Source organism: Opisthocomus hoazin, chromosome 12, assembly GCF_030867145.1.
Source record: "Opisthocomus hoazin isolate bOpiHoa1 chromosome 12, bOpiHoa1.hap1, whole genome shotgun sequence".
Taxonomy (NCBI): domain Eukaryota; kingdom Metazoa; phylum Chordata; class Aves; order Opisthocomiformes; family Opisthocomidae; genus Opisthocomus; species Opisthocomus hoazin.
The window spans coordinates 22,216,408-22,232,493 of NC_134425.1; the positions used below are offsets into that span (position 1 = coordinate 22,216,408).

General features: G+C 42.6%; 2 protein-coding genes across 2 annotated transcripts in view; both read left to right on the forward strand.

Moving 5' to 3' along the window:
- Positions 1-271: 271 nt before the first annotated feature.
- Positions 272-14,099, forward strand: C12H16orf87 (chromosome 12 C16orf87 homolog). The gene is made up of 4 exons (XM_075433545.1): positions 272-447; positions 4,607-4,703; positions 7,452-7,634; positions 13,545-14,099. The coding sequence occupies exons 1-4, from the start codon at positions 382-384 to the stop codon at positions 13,661-13,663; spliced, it is 465 nt and encodes a 154-aa protein (XP_075289660.1). The 5' UTR covers positions 272-381; the 3' UTR covers positions 13,664-14,099.
- Positions 14,100-15,342: 1,243 nt separating this feature from the next.
- The window catches only part of MYLK3 (myosin light chain kinase 3), a 47,527-nt gene continuing 46,783 nt past the window's right edge, over positions 15,343-16,086 (forward strand). Inside the window, exon 1 of the mRNA XM_075433537.1 lies at positions 15,343-15,431. Coding sequence (XP_075289652.1) covers positions 15,429-15,431 — 3 coding nt within the window. The 5' untranslated portion in view covers positions 15,343-15,428. The remainder of the gene's footprint in view (positions 15,432-16,086) is intronic.

The window sequence follows — 16,086 nt, forward strand, 5'->3', positions numbered from 1 at the left end:
GAATTACACCGAAGACGGCGGACACCTGAGGGCCAAGCCCCGGCCGGCTCTCGCGGGGCACCGCGCAGCTTGCGACCGCGCCGAGGACACCCGGAGGCTCGGGCCAGGACCGGGCTCGGGCGGGCGCCGCCGCGCTCCCCTCAGCGCCGCGGAGCCGCCGCAGCCCGCCCGCCGCGCGGCTCCCAGCCAATCCGGCGGCGGGACCGCCTCCGCGCGCCCCGCCCCAGCCCTGCCGTCGCCGGCGTGGGTAGGGCCTCTCCGGCGGCGCGGGGGAGCGGCTCCTTTGTCGGCGGGCCGCGCCCCTGCCCTCGCCTCCCGCCCTTCCCGGGGCGGGGCGGGGCGGCCGGCGCTCCGGCGGCAGCAGCGACGGTGGCGGCGAGCATGTCCTCGAGCCGGGCCAAGAAAGTGAAGATGGCCACCAAGTCCTGCCCGGAGTGCGACCAGCAGGTGAGGCGTCTGCCGGGCCCGCGGCCTGCGAGGGGGGCGAGTGGCTGCGGGGCTAAAATGGCGCCCCCGCGAGCGGGAGGAGCGCCGGCCGCGCTGCCTCTGCCCACCCCCGGCAGGGCGCGGAGCTCGCCCCGCCAGCCGGCGGCCCGTGGTCGGGCCTGGTCGGTCCCCAAGGGCCGGCGGGGTGCCCTGGGGCGGTGGTGCTCGCCGGCCGCCCCGGCTAGGACAGGTGCTGCTGTTGGGGCCTTGCCTCAGGGAGGGGCGGCACTGGGGGAGGCGGGCTTTGGCCCCCGTCGGCGGGCCCGAGCCCCTGGGCCGCGGGACCCGCTCCCGCCGCGCAGCGCCGGTGTTCGCCGCCCCGAGCCGGCGTCCCGCTCCCGGCCGCGCCGCGTTGGCGCGTCCTTGCCCGGCGCGGTGGGTGTGCGCTGCCCGGCGCTGACCTTTCCCCCGGCCGGGCGGAGGTCGGAGCCGCTCGCAGCCGCCTGCCGGCCCCGGGGCTGCGCGCCCTGCCCCGGCAGCCGAGCGGCTCCCCGCGTTAGCGCCGGCTTCCTGCTCGCTCCGCGCCTGGGCTGCGGCCGCGCCTGTGCCGTGGCGGAACGGGAGCTGTGCGGGCTGGGGGGGTTCGGCTGTCTCCCTGCCGCTGTGGAGCGGCGTTGGCGTGAGGTAAATAATTCCTGCCCGTGCAGTCTCTGCTTGGAATGGGGATGAAATATCGTGTTCCTCTTGCAGGGCGATGGGAGAGTTACATTACGCTGAAGCGACGTTCGAATGGTTTGTTTATGCGCTGATACTGTTTGGTAACTCTGTAATTTATTAAAAATGTCATGAACTTAGTAATTTACAGAGTGCAGTTTGCCCTTTGGATGACCGCTGTGCCCAAGGCTGGTGGGGCCGGCGTTCGGCTCCGTTGTCCGCTCCTGGAGCGCTTCAGAAGCAGCAAACGCGAGACCCTCACCGCATTCCTGTCACGCAGCGCGGGTGCGTGCCTGGGCGGTGGTTGTCTCTCGCTGCCGTTTGTTGTGTGCGCGAAACGGAGTTGCTTACACTTCAACCCTTAACAGCAGCGGATTGGAACTGTTACCGTGTCACGACTTTGGCCTGACGGAGCCGTTTCACTGGTAACGATGTCGCTGTTGGAAATCGGCGGGTGTTTCAGCAGCGGTCCCCTGCCGAGCGACAGCCCGGCGCTGCGGGGGGAGAGGCTGCTCCCTGTCGGCGTGGCAAACGCCTCCCTCTTCGCCTGGGACTCGGCTGGTGTGCACCAGTTCAGCTATACTTGAAGAAACAAACTCGCTGCCATTTTTCTTTACGTATAAACATTACAAAAAGGTCATCTTATTTGTTCTGTCTTGCATAGTTTTTGTAGTGTTTCTACTCATCCTGGAACAGTTTGGAGTGTTAAGCTGGGAGGGACATCCTTTCATGGTTTAAGCAATAGATGAGCCACTGCACATGCTCACATGTTAAGCACGTCACTGAAGCACTGTTTCTGAGAAAGAATTGTGTGCCGAGTTCTGGTTATTCAGTTGGTGAAATAAGAAATTAAAATGAGTGAGAAGCTGAATGTGAGAGTGGTGGTGTGGGGGAGGTGGTTATTTTTTGTAATAAATGTAGTGAATGTCAAACCACCAACAATAGGAAGAGCAAGTAAGCAAACATCGTAGGCTTTTTAAGCTGATGCTGAAACTTTCATGCTGTTCTGCGCTTTAAAACGTGTGATATGCATGTGTCGATGTAGATTTTCTGTTAGCAGCTCTTCTGTGGCTAGCATGGAATTAATATGCTTATGTGTCCTGCCCTGGCACAGGCATTGCTCATAGAACCTTGTTTTTCAGTGCCAAATCTTTGAGAGAGGACAAGAAACTAAAACCTACAGTGCAAGTCAGCCCTTTGCAGACTGTGGGGAAGCTCTTGTGTGACTCTTAAGTGGTTGCGTCCTGTACTAGCGTTTCTTAAATCTTTCCATGAACGAGGGCTTTGCATTTGTTTCTGATTTCTTCACTAGAAGTGGCATGCATGGAAATATTTAGCCAGCCACAAATATTGAAGCTCAGTATTTGAGTAACACTTCTTAAGCTTTAAAACTTTTTCTGTTATACTTCAGATGATAAGTAATTGCCATTTAAACATTTTTTTTAAATAAAAGAAGGCTTTTGGTGATATTTTCACAACCAAAGCCCGGCCCCATTAAACTAGGGGACCTGAAGTACTTGCAGTTAATCGGAAGAAATAATTATCACTTCTCAATTTAGCTTCAGGTAAACTTTCTTGTATGAGAAACAATTTCTTTTAGGTTAGGAAAATCAGACCAAAATAGTGTTTGTAGGACTATGTTGTGTTCATAATTATGTTACAGGATGTTATCAGTGTAGGTCTCCAAATGATAACTGATATCTTTCAGTGAATAAGCCCCTTCCCACCTAATTCCCTCCCGCCCCCCCCCCCAATGACATGCATACCTACGTGCCAAACCTGTAACGCGAGAACAATATTGTTCAGTTAAACACGGTTAATTGAAAAATACTGAGTCTGCTCCAATGCCCTTGGGTGGTTTTCCCCACGTTTTTTTTTAGGCTGAGCCTGGTGTTAAAAAATGGGCTTAAATGGAACTCCTATATCACCTTAGCAATACAGACAAACTATCTGCTAGATAGTGGGTTTTGGTACTCTTACACTGACTTAGGAACAAGGAGATAAGCATGCACACAAGTCTGCTCAATTCTGAGCTTTAAGGTTCAATAGAACTTGCTTAGAATTGTTTTTATTATGTCAGTGTCTCCATAAAGGGAATTAAAAAGTCTCTAGTTACAGACTTTTGATACATGTTTCATATATGTAAGCTGTATAGCGTGAAGTACAGGAGTTAAGATGTGCTACAGAAAGCAAAATAATTTGTTTATTCTGAGTAGCAGCTAAGTTCCCCTTTACAAAATCATGTACTAATTTGGCAGTATTTTTCCGAGCCAGTAGAACACTGAAACTTGGTTCTTCTGCATGTCTGGTGCAATTGAGCAGGCAGTCATAGTTCTGTACTCCTGTTTGTTTCTGTGGACATTGGCAAACTTGTAGAGACCTGTCTTAAAGAATTACATTTGAGAAATTACCTCCTGCTTTTTTCCCCCACTGTTGTGCTCCAACATGAGTTGACTTTAATGTGCGTTAATCTCTTCCAGATCTCTGTTTAAACTTGCTTTGATTTGTGTTTTCGGTCTTAAACCGAACTGAAGCAATATGGTGTATTTCTTACTACTTTAAAAGATCTCAGAAGATCTTGGCTTTAAGTGAGGGTAGTGATGTTTGTAGTTTATCAGCATCACTTCTTTTAGTTGCTTGGAGTAAGATTTTTGTCATTTTTCCTGTAAGTGTGGCATTTCCAGATTTTCTCATCTTGTTTTCAATTGTCTTAATGCTGGAGGAATGTGCTACTCCTGACTGCTTAGCTGATCAGGAGAAACACTATAGTCTCTCAAACTCTTCAGCCTGCAGTCAGCTTTTGGCTAGCTGTGGTAGGTTATTTGCATTTTGAATTATCTAGGCCCTTCTGTAACCACCCAGCCTCGCCTACAACGGTGTTGCAGAGTGTGGTACAAATACATCTGTTTTGCTTCAGGCTCTGTTGTGCCTCCTGCTTAGAGCTGCTCCTGCTCTCTGAAGGAGTTGCTTGCAAATGCTTCTGAAAGTGAATGTATTCAGAGTGTACGGACAGTTTTAACTCATACTTTAAAAAAAAAAAAAATGAAGGAAGCAAAACTGGGAATGTCTGACTGATTTGACTGTGGATATCGAAGAGCTCTGAAGAAAAAATGTATTTCTGTTCTAATTCACCCTCATTTTGGTGCTCTTTGCTCTCCCCCACCCCTTTCCTGAAAATCTGGGGAAAAGGGTTTGTAGTACAAAGCGGTCACAACAGCTGTACGTTTCAAGCTTTATTTCTAACAACTGCATAAAGAAAAGGCTTGCTGTGTGATTCACAGCATAACCTGTTTTCACTACATTTAAATACTATTGTATAATTGTACGGGCCATAGTTTACAGTACAGACCGAATTTGAAGAGATATCTCTGAGGACAAAGTGCAAGTTACTATGTTTTTTCATCATCGGACAGGAATTTTGTCATAATTTGAAATGATCTGAAGTATTTGTCTTTTGTTTTCACAGGTTCCTGTTGCATGTAAATCATGTCCCTGTGGCTACATATTTATTAGTCGAAAACTCTTGCATGCCAAACGTGCCGAGAGATCACCACCCATCACAGGTAATAGCTACAGAGATGGGAAGAAGGGGCCAACAGTTCTTTCCCTTTTTTTTCTTGGAGGCAAAGGATAGAGTATTTTACTTCACTGTGTAAATTGACTATTGTCAGTTCACTTTCCCTTAAATTTGTCATGGTAGACTTTTAATATGTTAATTCTTCTTGAATTTTGAGGGGAGGAAAATTTAAATTTTGAGCTCGTGGTTTCAGTCTTACTTCCTTTGTACTTGTGATGTTGTCATTTACTCTGTGTATATTCTAGCTGTGCATAGTGGTTGCTATGCAAAATAACTCCTTACAGAAAGCTTTCTGTTAGTCCTCTTTTGAAGCTAAATGGCTAGAAATGCCAAAGGGATCAGGTTTCAGAGTGCACGCTGATTGAAGCTGAGTTTACTGAAAGTAAAAATCCTCTTTGTTTGAAGAAGTTATGCTGAGTTGTAGTGTTTCATATATGCTGAGTTATACTTATTCATGAACACCTGAATGGCACTTTGTATAAAATTGGTTGTATGTTTAATCTAAAACCAGGTGGGTCTTGCGTTCCTCTGCATGATTAAATTAAAAAATAGTATCAAACTTGTGTGTCTTTTGTTGTTGATGGGCACAGTAAGAAGTTGGTTGAATATGCATTCTGGCATGATTAACATTCTCCTGTGTTCATTTTTATCACTTCCTCCAGTCCTAATAGGAATTAGTCAGAATAAGCACCTGTCAGGGAAGATGTTTGTTTGTTTTTTAAAAAAAACCACCCCATCTATTAATAATGTCTACTTTTTAACACTGTCTCCCAGGCCTAGAAAATGGAAACCAAGTATTTGACATTTTGTATCATTATTTTGAAGGATACTTGCAGTTTACCAGCTTGTAGGAACTATATGAAGTTATGCGAGAACTGAACTTTCAAGGGGGAAGACGTTAAGTAATGTCTGTGGCACTGTGTGGAAGCGTTGGTCAATTTTCTTCCCCACCCCCCGACTGTTTTATTTGAAAGTTGATAAATAGTTAGCAAATTAAGTTGAAAGCCATAATCTGTTAGAGCAGAGCTCTTGTCTGATTGAACTTTGTACATAGGAAATGCACCGGGGAAGGAAGAACTGCATGCACAAATATATCCTGGGGGCCACTCTGCAGGAAAGCAGCGTTGGAGGAAGGGACCTGGGGTCCTGATGAGCAGCAGCTTGAACATGAGCCAGGAATGTGTGCTTGCAGCAAAGGCAGCTAATGGTATCCTGGGCTATATTAGGCAAAGTGTTTGCAGTAGGTCGAGGGGATCCTTCCTCTCTACTCGGTGCTGGTGAGGCCACACCTGGAGTCCAGTTCTGGGTTCCCCAGTACAAAAGAGACATGGGCATACTGGAAAGAGTCCAGTGAAGGTCCACGAAGATGAAGAAGGGGCTGGAGCATCTCTCCTCTGAGGAATGTCTGAGAGAGCTGGGACTGTTCAGCCTGGAGAAGAGAAGGCTCAGAGGAGTGTTATCAATGTATATAAACACCTGAAGGAAGGGTGTAAAGAAGATGGAGCCGGGCTGTTTTCAGTGGTGCGCAGTAACAGGACAAGAGGCAGTGGGCACAAACTGAAATGCAGCAGGTTCCCTCCAAACAGGAAGAAACACACTTTTGGTGTGAGGGTGACCAAGCACTGGCACAGGTTGCCTAGAGAGGTTGTGGACCCTACATCCTTGGAGATACTCAAAAGCCATCTGTTTGTGGTCCTGGGCAGTTGGCTCTTGGAGGCCCTGCTTGAGCATGGCGGTTGGACTGGATGGTCTCCAGAGGTCCCTTGCAACCTCAACCCTTTTGTGATCCTGTGAAACGCAGCTTTTGTATTAACATCAGTGACAAGTTACCCTGCTGTCCAGTTTGTACCCTGTGTCTATACAGGATCAATGGGACAACTGCAGCAAAAGGAAACCAGTTCCCCAGGAGGATACAGCGGGAGACTGTGTGTGTCTGTGTTGTGCTCATAAGGTGACTGCAATTGCTTTTAGAAAACATTGTTTCCAGTATTTTCAATAGTATAGCTATTGCAGAATGGTGCTGCAGCCTTGCGAACGTGCAGCTAGTCTGCAGTGAGTAGCACACTGTGGTGATGGTACTGTTTTCAGTACCCAAGCTCATTAATCCATGCTTACAGGTGAAACTCATGTAAATAACCCTTTTTTTTTTTGACTCTGTCATGTAGGAAAACAATATACCTTTTCAGAATTAAGTATTAGAGGCCTTGTCATAGGCTAGATTTGGTGGGACGTGTATGCTATGTAATGTGGTGTTTACCGACAGCATTGTTGACTCAGTATCTCGATTTGTGTGGGCAGTGGGAATGATTTCATCAGTGTCAAAGGAAGGTGAAGTACTTTGCTGTTTGCCGATATGATAAACTTTTTGTTTTGGCTAGTGGAAACGTACAGTGGGCTGTTGATGGCTGTGATCTGTACAGGTTTTTTCCATCTCATTATGGCAAACTATGAACTTTTTCTATACTAGCAAATGTCTCATGTTGCAAAATGCGTTTGAAGTAATTAAAGGCTTGATCCTTGTAATCAAGAAGTGAAGTGCCATTCTGAATCTGATAACGTAATTTCTACGTGGATATCGTGCAGATGTAGTTGTTCTGTAAAGGTATAGACATCTAACCACTTTTGCTAAGAGATTTAAAGAAAAAAGTTGATTGGGTGGGGTAAGCACTAATAGGAAATTAAGAACAAAGATGAAAAGAACCCTAGATCATACCATCTCTATTCCTTTGCACAGAAAACAAGAGTGAGGCCAAAAGGAGACGGACAGAGAGAGTTAAGCGAGAGAAGATAAATTCTGCAGTAAATAAAGACTTAGAAAACCGAAAAAGATCCAGGTCTAACAGCCATTCAGATCATAGCAGACGAGGAAGAGGAAGACCGAAGAGTGCCTCAGCCAAAAAGCACGAGGAAGAAAGAGGTATGAGAACTGGAGAAATACGTTCACTGGGGTTTCTTTTTGTATGAAGATTTTTTTTTAATCAGTAAACCTTTATACAATTTAAACCTTTTAAGTAACTGGACTAGTTCAGCCAATACGTGATATCTTAATATAGGGAAGGGACTGTTTCACATCTGCAGAGACCTGTGGTTTTATGTTTCAGTGTCTGGTTGGAACTAACTACGAAGAGCTAAGTCTGCATTTTTAGCCACCAGACAAAGTTTCAACATATAGTTTGAAAGCCATTGGACTGTAGTGCTTAGTAGGTTTTTTGATTCGGTTTTGTGTATTTTTTTTGAGGTACTGCTGCTCTATATCACAAGGACAAACCATATAATGATGCCTGTTATCAGAGAGTGATTAGGATGATTGTTCAAGTTTCTTGAAACCTTTTGGAGAGCCAAAGTGAAAAGGGCATCTTGAGTCACTACTATGACCTGAAGTTTTGTCCCATGCTTCCACAGAATAATACTCTAGGAGGAAAGAATGCCTCCTTGCTTATTAACATTGCTTGATGACCAGCTGTTCTTAATCTTTATACAGTAAAGAGACTGTTACATGCACTAGAGTAGTTTTGGAGCCCTTCAAGTATGTGACTGTCACTTAGGGTTCCTATTTCTTTAAGAACCTATTGACACTGCATTTGCATATGCTTTTGGATATATTTATTTTAGGCCTGAATAATTAACCAAAAACTTAGCGTAGACTTAAAAAGGCTGGAAGGCAGATAGGAGGAAATAACAAGACGGTATAAATATTCAGAAGATCTTGTTCTTAAAACTATTGAAACCATCAAGCATACCTTGTGGCATAACTCAGAAATGTGATTTTTTTGTTTTTTCCCCGCCACCTTATTTGTTAATGAAAATGGGTGTTAATCCATGTTGTAAAGTGACTTCTTTTAACTTCTAACTTTTCAAAACTAATTTTGTTGTCTGCTTAATGTAAATCTGTTCATTCTTCAAGTTTCTTTCCTATAAAGACAAAGTATAAACTGGGATTTTTTTGTTTAGTGCTTTGTCTGTGGAAAGAGGAGGTACAATTTCATTTCTGTATGTTTTCTGGATGGCAGTTGCTTTACTGTAATAGGAATACACTTATAATATCTAATCTCTTCACTGTTGCATATGGCTTATTAATGTATGTAGCTTCACAGAGTACAGAGCTTCCCTAGTTATTATTGATTCAAGCTAGGCTTTGTCAAGTGCCTATAGGATCGCTTCTAGGCGTTTTACTGCCAAGTCTAGTTAGCTTTGGTTTGACAATTCTTGCAAGCTTGTTGGGTTGCACTGTAAAAGTAAATCTTCTTTCCTGTCCCCTGAAAAAGACAAAAGCTATCTAAGCAATCAGAAGAAAATATCCATTCTCTTAATGCATGTTTTATAGTCTCTGAAAAGCAAGGATTTGAAAGGATGAGGGATATTTAGAGAACATGTTTGCTTATCCAAAACTAGGCTGAATGGAGTGAAGCAAGAGGTTAAAAACAAAGTGTGACAATATGCCAGTGCTCAGAGGTAGAAAAATAGAAATACAGATGTAGTGAGATCTTTGCAAAAGAGTGCATGTGTGGCATGTTGTTTTCTTGGTGTTTGTAGGTGTGTGGGGTTTTTTTATGGGTTTTTTTTCAAGTTGAATCTCACTTGAGAAGATTGCCTCCATCATCTTGTCCTGTCTTACCATCCCCTTTACTTGATACTGTGACTACTGCTGCTGTTTCTTCCTTGCTGGTACAGAGCTTGGGTTGACGCCCGTTTGCTCCTCACCATTACAGCATACCTTACTGGTTAGGAATAAGTGGGCTTAGGATATTTTCTTACTTATTTCTTATTCATTATGTCACTGTAATGTGTGTAGACCACTGTCGTGATTATAGGGCAGATTTAAAAAAACAAACAAAAAGTTGACATATGTGGCTGCTGTGACTATAAATATAACTTCAGCAGAGAACCCATTATTTGTAAGTAATTACTGTGAAACAAGTTAACATTGACTCCTGGGTTTTGAAGGGTCTTATAAAATTGGCCTAACTACTGTTTGTGGAGTAATTAGTGGGGAATTTTAGAAATAATCTTCCTTTACCAAACCTGCTACTTGATAGTGTTGTTTGCATAAAAGCATGTTAAGCAACTTGAATTATTCCACTCTAATTAAGGTGATTTTTGTGTGACTCATTTGCTAGTCCTTGTATCAGTCTGCATAGTGTTGGAAGTCAGCTCTGGAGTGCAAGACATTAGCTTAGTGTCAGACTTTATTAATTTCCTTGCCTATTGTATAATTCTAGGATATTTTGGGTACACATTACTTGCTAGAGGTTGTGCTGCTGTTCTTTCCCCCAAAAGACTTGAAAAAAAGGGCACTGCTTGCAAAACTGTTAAGTATTTGGTGCCTCTTAGGCTACTGCAATGCCTAATGCATTTAGAGATGAAAAACAGGAGGGCAGAAAACACCTGAATTATAATAGCATGCAAGAGCAGATAATCTATCCATCTGAAGACCCCACAGCTGTGAAAAGCTTCCTAAGGACACCCATGGCACCTCTAGCTTTGCTTTCTTGCTTGTGTCGTGCTGTTCTCGTACATTGCATGCTTGTTCCCAGTTATGTCTGTGCCTTTGACTAGTTCTTTTGTATCCTTCGTGACTGGCTCACATTAGAGCAAAGAGCTGCAGGATTCAACAGCAATTGAGGAGAATAAGAGAAGCGAAAGGACTTTTTAAAATAAGCTATTTTTGCTGCAGATTTAGTAAGAAGGACTGGAGGGGGAGGAAAGAGGAAGCTGATGTAGATTGAGGGGATATGGCAGATGCTGGGACCCAGAGAATGTTACTATCACATGTTTCAGAGACATGTGATGACCCTGGAAAATAGTAACATCTTACTGCAGGCTTGGCTTGTCAAAATTGGCAATTTCTTTGTCAGAAATGCTACAGTATATTTTGAAAATAGAAACTTAATCTGATTTGGATTTTTGTTGTGGTGGTGATATGTTTTTTATTCTGCTGTGTGGGACTGTGATACATAGCTAGACAGGTTCCCAGGCTGCCTTATCTAGGCAACAAACTTGATTATATTAAACAAAAAAACTCTTGTATGTAGGGAGGAAGTGGTATTGGTTGTTCTGCTCCTGAAAGGGGTTACTATCAAGTGAGACTCAGTAAGAGTGGCCTGGAGCCTTACTAAAGCATACTTGTAGATACATACATTTCAGTATCCTGATAAAACTTAAGCTGAATTAAATTTCTAAGTTTTTTAGCAATTTCCAACTGTATTACTTTTATATTTGCTTGCCCAATATGCACATTTGAAATAGTTCACTGTCTTGGATAGTGAATTTCAGAACTCTGGATTTTGAATCCGTACACAATTTGTGAGGGGAGAGAGTCCGTATTTGATTTATACATAGATGAGAATTTTAAGGGCTGTGGGTCTAGTGGGTTGCAGGAGATCTGGGGATGAGAGACATGCTGCAGGAAGACTGAATATTTTCACCTCAATAGCCTCTTAGTTTTATATCAAAAGACTTAGGTTTTTTAATGTCTTACAAAAATGGTATTGTGATTCTGTAAGACAGTCTTTTGCTAATAATAGAGAAGTGAGTCAAAACTATATTCAGATGAGACTGTGAAGCGGAAAGTTTTAATAGTGTCTGTAGAAACCACGGTGTCCTATGAGTAGCGTATGATAAAATGTCAGGCAAGTGCAAGCTGTTCACTGGTTACTGATGAGAACTGGAATTGTTTTAAGAATGCTTAAAACTTGCAAACCCGTGTTAATCCCTGATACTGTTTGATGTCAAGATTTCAGTTCTTTGAAGCTGAAGTCTCTCAGAACAAGCCAGTACTTTGGGAGGATGGGGGGAACGGAAACTTGAGAAGGTGTTGGTGTTGGGTTGTTTTTTTTTTTTGCTAAGAAGTCTACAAGTGGTTAACAGTAACCTGGGAGGGGGCAAGTATTTTTAATTTTGCTGGGTGCTGACATATTGAGGTGGTGGCTGCATTTGTTTGGTTTGGGAAGTATGAAAAAAGGGGAGGGGTTTAGATGTGGAAATAGGAAAGGTTAATGTGGAATAACAAGTGTGTGTGGTATCTGTGCTGAGAACAACTCCCAGCATTCTTAATTTGTAAATGGTGGGAGGGAGGAAGTGGAGCAACCCAGCCTGAGTGTGCATAAGCAACTGATTTGCCTTAAACTACAGGGTAGGACTTGCAGCAGAACTCAGTTTCTCAACTTTTGTTTCAAACTCAACACACTAGAGAATATTGTCTTATGTAGCCAGGGAACAAGCAGAAGTCATTTACATTCCAAATACAAACATGCTTGGATTTGCTTTACTTCACTAAGGCAAGTTTCTTGTTTTCAGACTAAAAACTGGTGCATCTTTGTGTGTCCAGGCTCCTCACTAAGCAATTTTACTTGCAGGGAAAGATAAGGTTATGTGTGATTTAAGTTGTCTAGAAATCTAGAAGTAGAGGGTTTTGTTGCTATGTGTCTCTATCAGTATTAAATCAGAACACAGTGGTAAAGGATTTTTCAGTTCCTCCCTCTTAGTTTAACACAAGCACTTGACTTCACAGGGAAGATAGTCTGTTGGAATGGTGTCTGTAGCTGTAATACAGACAATCGGATGTGAAACCAAATCTAAAAATGTTATGAAGGTGGACCCACTGAAGGGGTAACCATGTGAGTAGGTGGAAACAGGAGATGCCGGGATCTTTCTTCCATGTGGTGCTGTCCATTATTTTCCAATGCTGCTTTATCTTTCACCTGCCCATTGCTCATTTAGGTGTCTTGATGGAGCAGTCTGCCAGAGGATGCTGTGGTCAAAAAGAGCACGCACGTGTGTGTCTGTGTGTTAATGAGACAGGGGTCTGTCCAGTGAGCGTTGTTTTGTGATTGTAAATTAGTCCAGGCTACCACAGAACTTGGGTGAGAGATGGAGCTCTACAGCTAGACACCAACCTTAAAGCTCTAGACGTATTAATCTCTTCTCTGTGTCTACAAGTTTGGTCTTCTGACAAAGCTGGGTTTTTTTGTGGTGTTCTCTGTTTTATTTTTTTTGTGGGTTTGTTTTTTGTTTTTCCTAAATGAGCTGTGTCAGCTAGCCATGGCTAGCTGAACTGGGATGTAAATTCCAGATCTGGAGTAAGTGCTATTTATGAAAGTACTATTCTATTAGTTTTGTCATATGCCATAGTGTAACTTCGTATGCTTGAGCACTGCAGTATGGAAACTTCTTGATGGCTTGCTTTTGTGTATCTGTAGCCTTGAAGGAAGCCAACATCAGCGGAGGGAATTTAGACCTTTTCCCTTGCTCACTGAGGTGATAGCATTGCTCTGTATCTGGGATAAGATTGAAAGTCTGCAGTATAGAAAGTCCAGAAGTGTTCACGGTGACAGACTGGGAAACTGATTTCTGCCTTGTGTCTGCTCTTTGGTCTTGGGCACTGTAATTAAACTACTGGGTTTCTGTTACTTAGATGTGGGACAAATGTCATATTTAATGAGGATATAGTGAAGTATCTTTGCTTTCAAGGATGGGAGGTGTTTATGTAAAAGTAAAGAAAAAAAACTCAAATCCAAAACTGGAGGAACGCTTGAATACTCTTTTGTGTCAGGAATCAATGTAGTGTTAGTGACTCATTCTTTCTTTGTCATTAAAGAACAGAAATTCAGTCATGCTTTTGGATGACTAATTCTGTGACTCTTCTGGCACCTTTGCGTGCTTCCATTCCTTTCTCGTCTGTCTCAATCCCTCCTTGTATGGGAGTTGATTGTCTAACTTCTTTTCAGTTGCAGTACTCCATTCCACATATTTATTAATTACTATGTAACTTGCATTAATTTCGGATAATGGAAAAAGCTTCTAATAGTGACTTTTTTTTCTCCTACAGAGAAACAAGAAAAAGAAGTTGACATGTATGCTAACCTTTCAGATGAAAAGGCCTTCGTATTTTCAGTGGCCTTGGCGGAAATAAACAGAAAAATTATCAATCAAAGACTTATTCTGTAACTTGTAAGCACAATCTGATGCATTTATGTGCAGAATGGCTAGCATATTTCCAAGGTGTCATGGACTCTCGGGAAGTGTGTTGTCTGCACCGACAAGGACCATAGTATTTCCTGTTAAAATTCTGCTGCTGTTCTTGGAAATCGAATTCTGTCTCTACAAGTCAGAAAGAAAGTGTTCACAAGATTGTACTGTGAAAAATCAGAAAGCAGATACGTTTTACACCTTGAAGACAAATGCTAGACAAGTGCACAGAGAGACTGCACCCATTCCAGAACCCTTCTTTTAAATTTGCTGCCAGAAATGCAATATTTTAAATATTTTCAGAAATAAATGATTTTCCTTTAAAATTATATATTTCAGATTTTTCAGCTATATTGCAGTTTACTTACAGTTCACATAACTTTTTAATAAATTGATATTTCAGTATTTTATTGAACTGGGTATTAAGTACGTTTGTGACACTTAGGGTGTGTTTATTTTAATCCTCTTAGAAATCTGGTATTTATCCTAGGGATGACTTTAGATTTACATTTTTTTAATAGGTGTGATATAATTCCAATAGGAAGAAAATCAAAGTGGCTTTATTTTGGGAGATTATTCTGCCTGACAACTTCATATTGTTTGTGAATTCTCTCTAGAAAATGATTCCCTGTTACATGGAATTGTTTTTTAAAAGCTGCATAGACTTTTTAGGGTCAGACTCCTGAAGTCTGAGAGCTAAGCATTTGTTTTGTAACCACTGCTTGCTGGGTGTCTGCCTTGTCCAGACGGTAAGTACTTTTCCCCTACTCTTTCTTGGCCAGAGAGTAGCAGACGTCGGAGATGTAGATCTGCAGCTAGCACCTTCTTACTGGTATTTCTAAAAGAAGAGGATATGCAGGTTCCTTTTCTCATCAGCTTTTTTTTCTCTGTCTTTTAAAAGTGTAGTTCTTGACAATGTTGTCTTTGGACTGTTGACTGTAAATACCAAAGCAAAAGTCTACCGGAGTGTGCAAAAATGAGCTGTTTTGGTAGAAATAGGTTTAGGTAAAACATTCAATGAAGTCCTCTTTGTTCAAGTGGTGTAGTGCAATTTGAGCCAAAACTCTTGCATTAGTTTTGGCATATATAAAATACGTGCCAAAATATATGGTGTTTTTGCCTTACCAAAAAAAAAGCTCAAGCCCTGTGAAATCCCGAGGGAGGTGTAGGAGCCAATTGCATTCATGAAACCTGACATACTAGCTTTTTGTTACCTTTCATTCACTCTTTTCTAAGAAGGGGAATGTAACTAAATGTCTTCGTTTTTCTTCAGTATTACTCATGCTTTTCAGTATCAAGTTACTTTAATAGTGAGAGTTACCTAATGAGGTTCTGCTACAGAACTGATCTCTAGATGGAAGCAGAGATTTTTATTAATAAAGCTGGACTATCAAATACTGACAGTTTATTGGTTAAGGGAAGAAGCTATGATAGTTTTGAGTTAAGCCACAAGGGACTGATGAGGTGCAAACTTTGTAAGCAGGAAATGTGGCAAGTGACTTTTAATTCCTTACTCCTAAGGAGTAATTGAGGTCCTTTTTAATGCTGGATGAGAGGGATGGGTGTGGAAATGCCCTTAAACCACTAATCTACATTTGTCTTTATTCCAGTAAATGAGGAATTGCGAACACAAGACCTGCTTCCCCACATTATGTAGACTTCTGCTTTCCAGAACTGTAGCCTGTCGCAGATACCAATAGTAAGGACAGATGAGTAACTCTTAAGGATTAGAACGTATGTTTGCATGGTAAGTTGCTGAAGTCAGAATGACAAAAGGGAAGTTCTAATTTTGAAAACTTAAGACATGATCAAGCTTCTGTTACTTCTGTTGCTAGAATGAGATCTACCGTGTTAAGAAGGGACAAAGGGAACTACTGATGTAGTCTGTTCAGCACTCTAACCTGCATTCCTACAGGTATCTACTTCTTTCTGCTTCTGTACATGGAGTTAGTTATCTACAGAGGACTGAAGTTAATATTGTTAGATGCGACAAACTTTAACTTATGGCTTTTACATTTAGATTGGTGCCATCTCTGATAGGTACTGAAAAATACGTTCATACCTCTCAAAAGTGTAAGGCTATTTTTTCCTCTTCATTGGTGGAGAGTCTCTTGAAACAGTGGTTGAGTTCCATTTCTGTACTTTTTCCCTTTGTCTTCCCCAGGTGTCTGCTGTCGGCTCTTTCCCACTTGTGGTCATGCTATTTTTCTTCCTCTGCTGGCTTCCAGTTTCTTTGAGAAAGCTGTGATGGAAGCAGGTGGCCTTGAAAATATCCTAGGGAGAGTGTGCTTCGTTGCCAGTGGATCTTGCAGAGGAAGAGTCCTGACTTTCTTTTCCCACGAACCAGAAACAAACCATTCTTTCCCATATAGACCCTGCTTTGGCAGGGGAGTTGGACTAGA

Coding starts and splice junctions, on each gene's coding strand:
- C12H16orf87 (XM_075433545.1), top strand. CDS start 382: ATGTCCTCGAGCCGGGCCAAGAAAGTGAAGATGGCCACCAAGTCCTGC. Junction 448..4,606: donor GCCCGGAGTGCGACCAGCAG/GTGAGGCGTCTG, acceptor TTGTTTTCACAG/GTTCCTGTTGCATGTAAATC. Junction 7,635..13,544: donor AAAGCACGAGGAAGAAAGAG/GTATGAGAACTG, acceptor TTTCTCCTACAG/AGAAACAAGAAAAAGAAGTT.